This window comes from Giraffa tippelskirchi, chromosome 1 (assembly GCF_054371585.1).
Source record: "Giraffa tippelskirchi isolate mGirTip1 chromosome 1, T2T-mGirTip1v1.2.pri, whole genome shotgun sequence".
Classification (NCBI taxonomy): Eukaryota; Metazoa; Chordata; class Mammalia; order Artiodactyla; family Giraffidae; genus Giraffa; species Giraffa tippelskirchi.
In genome coordinates this window covers 143106716-143121233 of record NC_137275.1, presented here as the reverse complement: position 1 = coordinate 143121233, position 14518 = coordinate 143106716, and the positions used below count along the sequence as shown (strand labels likewise).

At 45.3% G+C, this 14518-nt stretch overlaps 2 protein-coding genes across 2 annotated transcripts; both read right to left on the bottom strand.

The window, feature by feature from the left end:
* Positions 1 to 432: 432 nt before the first annotated feature.
* On the bottom strand, positions 433 to 1020 carry LOC145538301 (interferon tau-like). The gene has a single exon (XM_081570178.1). It carries the CDS (start codon positions 1018 to 1020, stop codon positions 433 to 435), a length of 588 nt encoding a protein of 195 aa, XP_081426304.1.
* An 11612-nt stretch (positions 1021 to 12632) lies between these two features.
* LOC145538647 (interferon tau-like) lies at positions 12633 to 13220 on the bottom strand. The gene has a single exon (XM_081571051.1). It carries the CDS (start codon positions 13218 to 13220, stop codon positions 12633 to 12635), a length of 588 nt encoding a protein of 195 aa, XP_081427177.1.
* Positions 13221 to 14518: the final 1298 nt, after the last annotated feature.

Below are 14518 nucleotides of genomic sequence, written 5' to 3'. Positions count from 1 at the left end.
AACCACCCACTCTTTAATAAAGTTTTAAAATGGGGTTTGGATTTCACTTTTTGAGTGAAGAAACTCATTTTCTTTGATTTAATAAATATAACAAAGCACAAATGTAATCACATGAAATGGTAAAGATGCTTTAGAAATTTTAATATGATGTACAGATGAAATGTAATTTTATAAATTTCTGAACATTTTAAGTATGTTAAATGCAAGGAGGAATAAATAAATCAGCAACAGATAACCTCAGGGCAGGCATCACCTAAGGACTCATGCCCCTACAGCTGAATACTTTTATATCTACTTGCTTATTACTACTGACAAAGTATCAACTAAAGTAATTCAATGAATTTGGTGGCTAAAGCAGAAATCAGAGTCTTCTGAAATGAGCACAGGTGAGTGTACGAGGCTGATGTGGCATCTTGGTCGGTGAGAGTCATCTCAAGGTGACTTCAGAGCTCCACCCAGGTTTCTTATCCTTTTCTGCAAGATGGATGACGAAGAGAGGGCTCTCATCATCTCCACTCTGACGGTTTCCCAGGCGCACTCGCTGTATTCCTTCTCTTTCAGGTAGTCACGGATTCCCTGGAAGTACCTCATCACGGCCAGCACGGGGCCCATCCTTCCCGGGTCAGAGGCATCCTCTCCCTTCACCAGGCCCGGGCAAGCATCCAGGTCCTCCAGCTGTTGCATGAGTCCAGCGCGGAGCTGGTCCCGGATGGCCGTGTTCCAGGCAGCAGGGGAGTGCTCTGTCTGTAAGAGGTTGAAGCACTGCTTGAGCATCTCGTGGAGGACAGAGAGGGCCTGGTCCTTCTGGAACTGGCCGCGCTCCAGCATCTCCTGGGGAAGACCGAAGTCTTTTCTGTCCTGCAGACAGGAGCGAGGGGAGAGTCTGCTCATTTGCCGCAGGAACCTGAGGTTCTGCCTGCCAACCCACACATGGTTCCAAGGCCGGTTACAGCCCAGAGATCCTCCAGGGCTGCAGCTGACCAGCACCAGGGCCATCAGTAGAGAGACCGCGAAAGCCATGGGGAAGATGAGGCTGCTGCTGGCCTGCCTGAGACGGCGTCTGGGTGAACCTTGAGGTAGGGTGTCTGATGACAATCTTTCTAGCAAGGCTTTTAAGTAGGGAAGACGGTACTCATTGTCCGAAAATTTCTCCCTCACTTCCTCATTGTGCTTTCATTTAGATATTACCTATTTGACCTAGAAAATGTAGTCAATCTACACTCTGAAGTTTTACAGTAGAAGTTTAATTTTCCCAATAAACTTTGGATTTGTCAATGAACATGTGTATCAGTTAGATGAGATACTAAATAAAGGCTGAAGTTATGCAATAATACGAAGACTTATAGACATGTACATAGTTATTATGTACAGATTTAAGTATAATAATAAACATTCCTTCTGTTTGTATTTTGTCAGGAACATAAGTTTTCCTTGATCCTTAACTGCATTTTTCCCTCCTTATCTTACACGTAGGAATTCAGTCACTCAGGCCATATTGATATCTGTATTTTGTTTTCTGTCTCACCCAGGATAAGCTTGTAATTAGGAGTGAGTGAACGACTCAGATGTTTCTGTTCTTTTGAGGACATTCATTCAGGTTCCTGAGATTACATTTCACTGGGGCCACAGGGTCATGAGGAGGGGAGTATTTCCTGCCTAATCAGTAAACCAGGATGACACAGTCATCACGAGTTGCCAGCCCTCCAGGGTGCTCAGGAAGGGGACATACACCTGTGGGCGAACAGCTACCAAGTTGCAGCTACTCCCTACGGTGAGCCCAAGGCAACTCAGGATGTGATAAAATGCAAGATGCAAGAAAATGCAAGGAAAAATGCCCCAGGAGAGCTGAGATGCATGAAAGGAACGTGTTCAGTGAGCCCAGACACTTGCCTCTTCCCATACATGGGGAAAATGCTAAATTCCTTAACTTGAGATAGCTGGTTTTCTTTAATTCACAAAAACGCTTTGATGTTCAGACTACATCCCCGTTCTTGCAAATTCCTGTACAACCTGACGCTTCCCTTCACCTCCTTGGAGCAATTCTCTCAAGGTGAATTGAGAAACTGCCTCCCGAATTCCCTCCAAATAAAGTATAACGCTCATCTTTTAGGTTGTCACTATTTTTCTCTTTTTTGAATTAACTGATTTATTTTATTTGGAGGCTTATTACTTTACAATATTGCAGTGGTTTTTGCCATACATTGACGTGAATCACCCGTGGGTGTACATGTGTCCCCCATCCTGAACTCCCCTCCCACCTGCCTCCCTGTCCCATCCCTCAGCGCGGTCCCGGTGCACCAGCCCTGAGCGCCTGTCGCATTCATCCAACCTGGACTGGCCATCTACTTCACATACGGTAATATACATATTTCAATGCTAGTCTCTCAAATCATCCCACCCTCACCTTCTCCCACAGAGTCCAAAAGTCTGTTCTTTACCTCTGTGTCTCTTCTGCTGTCGCGCATATAGAGTCATTGTTACCTTCTTTCTAAACTCCATATATATGCATTAATATACTACATTAGTGTTTTTCTTTCTGACTTACTTCCCTCTGTATAATAGGCTCAAGATCAACAGTCAGGAACAATATACGAGACATCAGGGTTTCTTTCAACCAGCTTTTTATGGTCGATCTCTAGTCTTCCACGGGCTGTGCCGATACCCCCACCAGGAATCCTGCTTCTTTTCTGGTGCATGTAGGTCTGAAGATTCTCATTAACTGTCTTTCCAGTACCACCTCATTCACAAGGTGGTTATCACCTCTAGTAGCACATCTCCTCTGGAATGACGGTGTCCTCAGCCCAAAGTCTCTGGGCCTCCCCCATGAGGGCAGGCTAACCACATCCTGAGAACTTCAGAATTCTACTGTGGAGGGGCTTGTCTCCTTGTTTGCAAAGTCATTCATCTTCCAGCATCCCCACCCTCTCCCGTGCAGTGTTTGTGTGAAGGAGGGGAGTTCTCAGCGATGACTTCCTCTTCTTCCGATCCATGTCGCCAGCTATCAAGTGTCAGCAGCCCTGAGATGCTGAGATCTGAAGTGTGGAGACCTAAGTAAGTGGTGGCATTATCCAATTGCAATTGTTACACCTTTAGGAGACAATTTTTATTTTGCCACGACAGCTTTTGTTGCTCAATTCTTTTACGTAAAGTGTTCAAGATTTGTTCTGCTCAGAATTTCTGAGTTGGGTATAGGTGACTCAGTGATGGTGTTCTGTATTAGTAAAAGCTTATGTCACAGAAATCAGTCACCTTCAGGTGTTCGTTCAGTCTACATACTTCCGTTGGGCTGACTTGTCGATCCATCTCTGTGCTGTGCTCAGAATGCAGAGCAGTGAGGCCCAGGCTGTGTCAGGGAGAAATAGCCTCGGTTCTCTACTTACTCATGATGTTTTGTTTTAAATTTAAAGAACAGCAAAAGAAAAAAAAAAATTGAAGAACTTATTTTTTGCCTTTTGATTTACTGGCCAGTTTGTCTCTCCTACTGCGTTCCTTTCCGTTTCATCCTAGGGTTAATACAGAAGGAAGGGAAAGAATGGCAGAGGGGCATCACCATATTTTCTGTGATTTTCAAGACTAGAGATTTCTTTTGTTTCTCATTTCAGCTTTCCCGGAAGGCAAAACTTGATAGTTGTTTGTGGACAAAAATAAATCAAATATAATTTTGAATGTCATGAATGAGAATATAGACAACTGTCCTTTCTGCTGACAGTATGGCAAAGTGTACGTTGAAGAAAGGTCAACCAAAAAACGGAAGGAATCATAATATTTGAAAGTTGTCAAACAGTCTCAAAGACAGCCACGTGCACGTGCTAAGTCGCTTCAGTCATGTCTGACTCTTTGTGACCCTGTGGACAGGCTCCCCTGTCCGTGGGATTCTCCAGGCAAGAATACCTGAGTGGGTTGCTATTTTCTCCTCCAGCGAATCATCCCGACCCAGGAATTAAACCGTGGTCTCTTATGTCTCCTGGATTGACACGCAAGTTCTTTACCACTGGTGTCACCTGGGAAGCCTCCACAAAGACAGCCAGGTGAGACCAAAAATTGAAGATGTAGTCTTGCCCCCAAAAGGGGCCCCAAAGTGTTGAAGGAAGAAAGAAAAGGAACAAAACTTAGTTAAGAAACAAATTGGACAGCCCTCTCATTTGTCAGTTGGAGAGAAGCAAACTAAAGACAAGCCTGTACACTGAGGCAGAAACTGGACAGATCTAGGCTAAACTGAAGCCCTTCCCCACTCTCTGAGCAAACACTCGTGCACACATGCACACACACCCACCCACACGCACGCACACACACATGGATACATCCTGGTTAATTCCTGAATTACGATTGGATTACCTCAATAGTTCTCGAGTCTACCCAAATAGGCACACCCCAGGCTATTGGTTGGCAACAGTTGTATTCTCTGAGCTCCCTCTATTTGTGGCTGTGTTCTGTCTTACTCCTGAGTCAAGGTGGAAGGGATGCAAGTGCGGTGATTCTTCAAAGGGAATAATAAATCTAAAGGAAGGCTTTAAACAGGGAAGACAGTACTCATTGTCAGAAATTTTCTCTCTCACATCCATTATGTGTTTTCACTTAGACATTTTCTATTTGACCCAGAAAATGTAATTAACCTATACTTTTAATTTGTATAATAAGTGTTTTGTTTTCCCACTAAACTTTTGATGTATCACTCCAAATGGGTATCAGATAAATGAGAAACAAATTAAAGGCTGAGGTTATGTAGGGATGTAGAGACTTATACACATGTACATACTTCTGTGCACATTTTAATATATATAAAGATTCCTTTTCTTTGTGTCAGGAACAAAATCTTTCCTTGATTCTGGACTGCATTTTTTCTCTCCTTATCTTATACATACGAGGTCACAGTCCCTCAGGCCCTACAGGTTTCTGTATTTTATTTTCTGTTTTAATCGGAGCAGAGGCTTGTAATTGTTAGTGCATGAGCTAATCGGTTGTTTCTGCTCTTTTGAGAACATTCATTCAGGTTCCTGAGGTTACATTTCACTGGGACCACAGGCCACGAGGAACAAACTGTTTTCTACCATATCCGTAAAGCAGGATGACACAGTCATCAGAGTTTCCAGCCCTCCAGGGTGCTCAGGAAGGAGGAATATACCTCTGGTCTGACAGCTGTCAGATTACAGCCACTCCCTAATGTGAGCCCAAGGGAACTCGGGATGGGGAAAAATGCAAGGCGCACGGCCCCAGGATAGCCAAGATGCATGAAAAGAATGATTTCAGTGAGCCCCGACTCTTGCATCCTGCCATGCATAGCAAAGTGCTAAATTCCGTAACTTGAGATACCGGGTTTTCTCCGAGTCACCAAAATATTTTGAGGTTCGGACTACCTTCCCTCTCTTGCAAACTTCTGTGGAACCTGGCTCCTCCCCCCACGTCCTTGGAGCACTTCTCTCAGGGTGACTTGAAATACTGTCTCCTGAATTCCCACCAAATAAAACTTAACTCTCAGCTTTTAGGTTGTGACTTTTCTCTTCAAGTTGACAGTCAGGAATAATATCCGAGACATCGCTATTCTTTTCACCATTTTTTTTTTTTTACAGTAGATGTATAGTCCTCTACAAGCTGTGCCAGTACCCAACCAAACACAACATAACTCTCAACTTTTAGGTTCTGACTTTTTTCTTCATGTTGACAGTCAAGAATAATATACTAGACATCACCATTTCTTTCCACTGTTTTTTGTTTTTTTAACGGTAGATCTATAGTCCTCTATAGGCTGTGCCAATACCCCCACCAGGAATCCTGGTTCTTTGTGGTGCACTTAAGTGTGAAGATTCTAAACCAAGATAATTCATTGTATTTCCAACACTGCCTCACTCACAAGGTAGTTTTCACCTCTAATAGCACTTTTCGTCTGGAATGACAGTGTCCTCAGCCCAAACTCTCTGGGACTCACTCGTGAGGGCAGGCTTACCACTTTGAGACGTTGAGGATTTTACTGTGGAGGGGCTTGTCCCTTTGTTTGCAAAATCATTCATCTTCCAGAATCCCCACCCTCTCCCTGCAGTGTTTTTGTGGAGGACTGGAGTTCTCAGTGCTGACCTCCTCTTCTGCCCTGTGTCCCACGTTATCAAGGGTCAGCAGCCATAAGACGCTGAGAGCTACAGTGTGTTTTTGTCTACGAGTGTGTGTGTTAGTCGCTCAGTGGTGTCCGATTCTTTGCGACCCCGTTGACTGTAGCCCGCCAGACTCCTGTGTCCATTGGATTTTCCAGGCAAGAATACTCCATAGGTGGAGGCATTATGCAAGTGCAATTGTTTCACCTTTACTAGACAATGCTTAGTTTGCCACTACAGCTTTTATCATTCAAACTTTTTACTTAAACTGTTGAACATATGTTTTGCTCAGAATGTCTGAGTTGGCTATAGGGAATTCAGTGATGGTGTTATATATCATTATAAGCTTATATCACAGAAATCGGTGACCTTTAGTTGTTCATTCAGTGCATACTTGGGTTGGGCCGCAATGTCTATCCATGTATATTTCGTGCTGAGACTGCGGAGCCATGAGGCCGGGCTGTGTCAGGGAGAAATAGCCTCGTTTCTTTACCTACTCATGATGTTTCGTTTTAAATTTAAATCACAACAAAAGACTTAGGAACTTATATTCTCTATAGTGATTTGCTGGTTGAAGTTTGTCTCTCTCCTCCTGGGTTTCGTGCCATCTCATCCTAGGGTTAAGACAAAGGGAAATAAAAGAATGCCAGAGGGGCTTCACCTCATTTTCTGTGATTGTCAAGACTTGAGATATTTTGTTTCTCATTGCAACTTTCCTAGAAAGCAAAACCGTAGTTGTTTGTGGGCAAACATAAAACATATGTATATCTGAACGTCATGAAAGTGAAGAAGATAAGTGACATTTCTGCTGACAAAATGGCAAAGTGTAAGTTAAATCTCAAAAAAGCTCAGCCAAACAGTGGAAGAATCATAATATCTGAAGAATGTTAAACAGTCACAAAGACAGGCATGTGTGCGTGCTAAGTCGCTTCAGTCACGCCTGACTCTTGGGACCCAGTGGACAGGCACCCTTGTCCATGGGATTCTCCAGGCAATAACAGTGGAGTGGGTTGCCATTTCCTCCTCCAGGCCGTCTTCCCGACCCAGGGAGTAAACCCAGATCTCTTATGTCTCCTGCAGTGGCAGGTGTGTTGTTTAGCACCGGTGCCCCCTGGGACGCCCCCACAAAGAGAGCCAGATGAGTCCAAAAATTATCCACGTGGTCTTGCCCCCAAAAGTGTCCCCAGAGTGTTAAGGCAGAAAGAAAAAAACCCCAAACTTACTTAACACACAGGAGAAGGAAATGACAACCCACTCCAGTTTTCTTGCCTGGAGAATGCCAGGGACCGGGAGCCTGGCGGGTACACTCCAGTGCAGATCAGTCACTCAGACATGTCTGACTCTTGCGACCCCATGGACCGCAGCATGCCAGGCCTCCCGGTCCATCACCAACTCCTGGGGTTTACTCAAACTCATGTCCATTGAGTCGGTGATGCCATCCAGCCACCTCATCCTCAGTCGTCCCCTTCTCCTCCCGCCTTCAATCTTTCCCAGCCTCAGGATGTTTTCCAAGGAGTCAGCTCTTCCCATCAGGTAGCCAAAGTATTGGAGTTTCAGCTTCAGCATCAGTCCTTCCAATGGATATTGAGGACTGACTTCTTTTAGGATGGACCGGTTGGATCTCCTTGCAGTCCAAGGGACTCTCAAGAGTCTTCTCCAACACCACAGTTCAAAAGCATCAATTCTTCGGCGCTCAGCTTTCTCCATGGTCCGACTCTCACGATCATATGTGACCACTGGAAAAAACATAGACTTGATTGGATGGACCTTTGTTGGCATAGTGATGTCTCTGGTTTTTAATATGCTGTCGAGGTTGGTGGCTAAGTGACAAATGTGGTCCACTGGAGAAGGGAATGGCAAAGCACTTCAGTATTCTTGCCTTGAGAACCCCATGAACAGTATGAAAAGGGTACAGACCCCGGAGTCGCAAACGAGTACTACTCAACGGAGCAACTGACGTGTATTTAACCTCCAAGTTAGAGATCCCTGAGAATGTCAGTTCCTAGGCAGATTGATAAGAAGTCTGGGGTCCCCAAGGACGTGAGAGGGGTCTGGGGCTCTCCAGGAGGACATAGGGTTCTGGAGTTCTCAAGGAGGAGAAATAAACAAACTTGTTTTTCTACATTGCTTTGTCTTAGTCAATAGAGCAATGTATCTGGCTCGAGGACATGTTTGTCCTTACCAAGAACCTGCTGACTTATCCTAAGATTATATTAGGGGAGTGGGTCTGGTAAGATCTTTCTATTGTTAGTTCTAATCCCGTTATCTTAAAATGTATATTGTGGGAGTGGGTCTAGTATGATCTGTGAACCTTGAGACATTCTTTTGATTTATTGTAATAACCAATTAAAAAGAATATAGCTTCCTTGCTAAGGCTAGCGAGTGGGGCACTTTTGTCCTCCTTCTGATGCCTATGCCAGAAGCTTCCTCTGTCGCTTTTGATACTTGAATAAAACCCTGCTATACAAAAGCTCTTGGGTGATCAAGGCTGGTCCCCGGGCCCCAAGCTCAATCTTCTTCGGAGATCAGGAATCCGACATCCTCTGCTGCAAGCTATCAGCCCGCTCATCCATTAACTGGAGAGAAGCAATCTAAAGATGATGTCTGTAACCTGAAGCAGAGATTTGAGAGATCTAGTCTATATTGAACCCTTCTCTGCTACTTGATCAGTAAACCCATACACGCACTCTCTCTCTCTCTCTCTCTCTCTCTTCCTGGTTAACCTCCTCAATGACGGTATTCCATTACCTTAATCGTTCTCAATTCTACCCAAGTAGGTACACCCCAGGTTATTGGTTGGCAACAATTGGATGCCCTGAAATCCCCTTATTTGCGTCTGTGTTCTCTCTTACAGGCTTCCCTGATGGTTCGGACGGTAAAAACATCTGCCTACCGTGCAGGAGACCCCGGTTCGATACCTGGGTTGGGAAGATCCCCTGGAGAAGGAAACGGCAACCCACTCCAGTACTCTTGCCTGGAAAATCCCATGGACAGAGGATCCTGCTAGGCTACGGTCCATGGGGTCGCAGGAGTTGGACACGACTGAGTGACTTCACTCTCTCTCTTACTGCTGAGTCCAAGTGGAAGGGATGCAAGTGCAGTTATTATTCAAAGGGACATGGAGAATTTTCCCCTGAAGTCTGGTTCAGAACGGACAACGTATGCTTTAGGAAAGAGTTAATGCACCTTCAAACAGGAGCTATTTCCTCCGATTTCCCTTGTATTTCCCTACCCAGAATGCCATGGTCAAGGCACCAAGGATGTTAAAGTATGTAAAGCAAATGATGAATCTGTAACCTTGGCCAGTTGAGCAGCCTGAAAGTGAGAAACATATCCTGACCTTTCTTTCCACACAACTTCCTTAGCCCAAGACATGTCCTGCCTGAAGCTGGGAGTATTTTCCCTCTCTAAAATACAAAAGCTAAGGAAGCAGGCTTTTTCAAGTTATTGGTGTCCGTTCTTTCCAGGAAAGATCCTCCTTGAGGTCTGAAGAAAATGCTAAAGGAAGAAGACAGACCTCTGCTTAGAAGAGCAAGAAGCCTGCTCTCCAGACGTGGTCAATGTCCTAGTCCATCTTGGCCAGTAAGTGGCACGCTTCCTCCGTAATTATTTTAGTAGCCTCTAGAGGAAAATGGATCTTGCTTCCTAGTCCATTTTGGCCATGGCTGTTGTCACAATGTTGTAAGAAGGACATTCTCTCATTCCCAAAAATAGTCATCACAAGCAAATAACGTCTTGCATAAAAGTTTCTGAAGAACCTAGAACTTTCACTCAGACTTTTAATTGGTGGCTTTGCACTCTTAGGGCTTCCCTTGTGGCTCAGAGAGTAAAGAATCTGGCTGCAATGATGGGAGACCCAGGTTTGCTCCCTGCGTGGGGAAGATCTCCTGGAGAAGGAAATGGCCATCCACTCCAGTATTCTGCCTGGAGAATCCGATGGACAGAGGAGCCTGGTGGACTATGTTTCATGGGGTGGCAAAGAGTCGGCACGACTGAGTGACTACGCTTTGCAATCTTAAGGGGAAATGGGTAGCCAGAATCCCAAAGAAACAGGAAAGAGCTGTATGAATGGCTGGTGCAGGGGAAGGAGGAGTGAATCTTGAGAGCATACTGGGAATTGCTACAATGTGAGGAAGTATAGGCAGACTTTGTTTTATCCCATTTCACAGATAATTGCATTTTTTACAAATTGAAGGTTGGTGACAAGCCCACGTCAAGCAAGTCTATCAATGCCATTTTCCAATAGCCTTGGCACATTCCATGTCTCTGTGTCATACTGCAGTAATTCTCAGGATATTTCAAACTTTCACTGGCAAAACAATCTGAAGGTCCAGATGATCACTGGTGATTTTTAGCAATAGTGGAATGTTCTAATTAAGGTATATTACCGTCAGGCCACTCAGGATAGCTCTTCTCTTACTCTCGGTAGATCCCCTGCCCCACCGGTACAGCCTAGGCCTATGACTTGCTTTTCTCTGTACTTGTCTGAGGCCCCAGAGTTGATCTTTTGTATCAAAGGGGTGGTGAGGGGCGTGTCCCTCAACTGCTTTCCATGAATATTAAAGAGCCCGCCTGATCTCACTCCCACTATGATTAGCCATCTCCTCCCTCACCCCCCACCCCCTCCTTCCCCATTCCCCACTTCCCCACCCTCTACTCCCCACCCCGCCATTGCTCTCAGAATGAAGCCTGTCACCATGTGTGAATACTTCCCACCACCCGTGCACCACCCATGGTGGGGTGTTGCTCCAGGACCTTGCTTCACAGGTGTGAGTGCCTCCCATCCCTTAAGCCATCCATGCCTCTGTTCTTGACGGCAGATTCTTCCTTTGGTCTCGAAGCTGGGCAAACAAAGGTCTTGTAAGCCTGCAGGGCACAACCCAACAATTGGTGGCAGCCAGGAGATGACAGAAACTCCTGTGAGTGTCAAGATACAGGATGAGGAATGGAAAGTTATTGGGGGCATCCACTAGAATGTGGGTCCCAAGAGTCTCTGGGTGATCCTTGAGGTGGCTGTCCGCTAACCCAGGGGGCCCCAAAGTTGCTGTCTGTAATCCCAAAGTTGTAGGGTATTCCTGAGGTGGCCATCTGCTACCATATGGTGCCCCAGAATTGCAGGGGGAATCCCAGAAGCAACAGGGAAATCCCTGGGTGGCTGTCCACTAGTACATGGGGCCTTTGGGTGGCTGTCCCTGATGAATGGGCGCTGCCCAGAGAGCTGGAGAACAATGGCCTCAGCTAGCTCTGCTATTGTATCAAAGTGAGCCTTTTGTAATGTTTTAAGCCAGCTTTCTGGAAGGAATTGGTATTTCTCTTGTGCCTTTGCCATATAAATGATCTACCTGGGCTCTCTGATACTAGTGGTCTGTGATCTCTAAGAGTAAGGAGGAAAAGGAGCTTAGGTAAACTCGGTAGAAATAATTATGTTTGGGTAATGTCTATCTAAAATAGTCTCCCCAGATTTTGGTGACTTGAAACTGAGTTAAGAGAATTCATTGACTTTCTGTGCCCTATGCTTAGTTGTATCACACTCTTGGAGACCCCACGGGCTACAGCCCTCCAGCTTCCTCTGTCCATGGGGATTCCCCAGACAAGAATACTGGAGTAGGTTGCCGGGCCCTCCTCCTGGGATCTTCGCAACCCAGGTCTCCTGCATTGTAGGCAGATTCTTTAGCGACCGAACCACCAGGGAAGCCCAAGAATACTGGAGTGGGGAGTTGGTCTCTCCCTTCTCCAGGGGATCTTCCTGACCCAGGAATCGAATTGGAGTCTCCTGCTCCGCAGGCGCGTTCTTTATCAGCTGAGCTACCGGGGAAGCCCCGCAGGCAGCTTAGGAAGGATGTATAATATTATTTATCTTTCCAGCATCATTTGTACCTAAAGCTTCCCGTGTGAGGACATTCTTTTCCTTTACCTCTCCTTGCAGTCTTTAGTATAACCGAAATAAAACAATACTGTTTACATAAACAGTATTCTCTGTAATACTGAGTGCTTCAATGCCGTAGGAACTGCATTTGGTTTATTCACATGTATTCCTTGGTGACAATTACACAGTCTGTCACTCGGGTACTCAATTTATATGTATAATATGAATGGAATGAATGAGTAAATAAATGTAACCACCCACTCTTTAATAAAGTTTTAAAATGGGGTTTGGATTTCACTTTTTGAGTGAAGAAACTCATTTTCTTTGATTTAATAAATATAACAAAGCACAAATGTAATCACATGAAATGGTAAAGATGCTTTAGAAATTTTAATATGATGTACAGATGAAATGTAATTTTATAAATTTCTGAACATTTTAAGTATGTTAAATGCAAGGAGGAATAAATAAATCAGCAACAGATAACCTCAGGGCAGGCATCACCTAAGGACTCATGCCCCTACAGCTGAATACTTTTATATCTACTTGCTTATTACTACTGACAAAGTATCAACTAAAGTAATTCAATGAATTTGGTGGCTAAAGCAGAAATCAGAGTCTTCTGAAATGAGCACAGGTGAGTGTACGAGGCTGATGTGGCATCTTGGTCGGTGAGAGTCATCTCAAGGTGACTTCAGAGCTCCACCCAGGTTTCTTATCCTTTTCTGCAAGATGGATGACGAAGAGAGGGCTCTCATCATCTCCACTCTGACGGTTTCCCAGGCGCACTCGCTGTATTCCTTCTCTTTCAGGTAGTCACGGATTCCCTGGAAGTACCTCATCACGGCCAGCACGGGGCCCATCCTTCCCGGGTCAGAGGCATCCTCTCCCTTCACCAGGCCCGGGCAAGCATCCAGGTCCTCCAGCTGTTGCATGAGTCCAGCGCGGAGCTGGTCCCGGATGGCCGTGTTCCAGGCAGCAGGGGAGTGCTCTGTCTGTAAGAGGTTGAAGCACTGCTTGAGCATCTCGTGGAGGACAGAGAGGGCCTGGTCCTTCTGGAACTGGCCGCGCTCCAGCATCTCCTGGGGAAGACCGAAGTCTTTTCTGTCCTGCAGACAGGAGCGAGGGGAGAGTCTGCTCATTTGCCGCAGGAACCTGAGGTTCTGCCTGCCAACCCACACATGGTTCCAAGGCCGGTTACAGCCCAGAGATCCTCCAGGGCTGCAGCTGACCAGCACCAGGGCCATCAGTAGAGAGACCGCGAAAGCCATGGGGAAGATGAGGCTGCTGCTGGCCTGCCTGAGACGGCGTCTGGGTGAACCTTGAGGTAGGGTGTCTGATGACAATCTTTCTAGCAAGGCTTTTAAGTAGGGAAGACGGTACTCATTGTCCGAAAATTTCTCCCTCACTTCCTCATTGTGCTTTCATTTAGATATTACCTATTTGACCTAGAAAATGTAGTCAATCTACACTCTGAAGTTTTACAGTAGAAGTTTAATTTTCCCAATAAACTTTGGATTTGTCAATGAACATGTGTATCAGTTAGATGAGATACTAAATAAAGGCTGAAGTTATGCAATAATACGAAGACTTATAGACATGTACATAGTTATTATGTACAGATTTAAGTATAATAATAAACATTCCTTCTGTTTGTATTTTGTCAGGAACATAAGTTTTGCTTGATCCTTAACTGCATTTTTCCCTCCTTATCTTACACGTAGGAATTCAGTCACTCAGGCCATATTGATATCTGTATTTTGTTTTCTGTCTCACCCAGGATAAGCTTGTAATTAGGAGTGAGTGAACGACTCAGATGTTTCTGTTCTTTTGAGGACATTCATTCAGGTTCCTGAGATTACATTTCACTGGGGCCACAGGGTCATGAGGAGGGGAGTATTTCCTGCCTAATCAGTAAACCAGGATGACACAGTCATCACGAGTTGCCAGCCCTCCAGGGTGCTCAGGAAGGGGACATACACCTGTGGGCGAACAGCTACCAAGTTGCAGCTACTCCCTACGGTGAGCCCAAGGCAACTCAGGATGTGATAAAATGCAAGATGCAAGAAAATGCAAGGAAAAATGCCCCAGGAGAGCTGAGATGCATGAAAGGAACGTGTTCAGTGAGCCCAGACACTTGCCTCTTCCCATACATGGGGAAAATGCTAAATTCCTTAACTTGAGATAGCTGGTTTTCTTTAATTCACAAAAACGCTTTGATGTTCAGACTACATCCCCGTTCTTGCAAATTCCTGTACAACCTGACGCTTCCCTTCACCTCCTTGGAGCAATTCTCTCAAGGTGAATTGAGAAACTGCCTCCCGAATTCCCTCCAAATAAAGTATAACGCTCATCTTTTAGGTTGTCACTATTTTTCTCTTTTTTGAATTAACTGATTTATTTTATTTGGAGGCTTATTACTTTACAATATTGCAGTGGTTTTTGCCATACATTGACGTGAATCACCCGTGGGTGTACATGTGTCCCCCATCCTGAACTCCCCTCCCACCTGCCTCCCTGTCCCATCCCTCAGCGCGGTCCCGGTGCACCAGCCCTGAGCGCCTGTCGC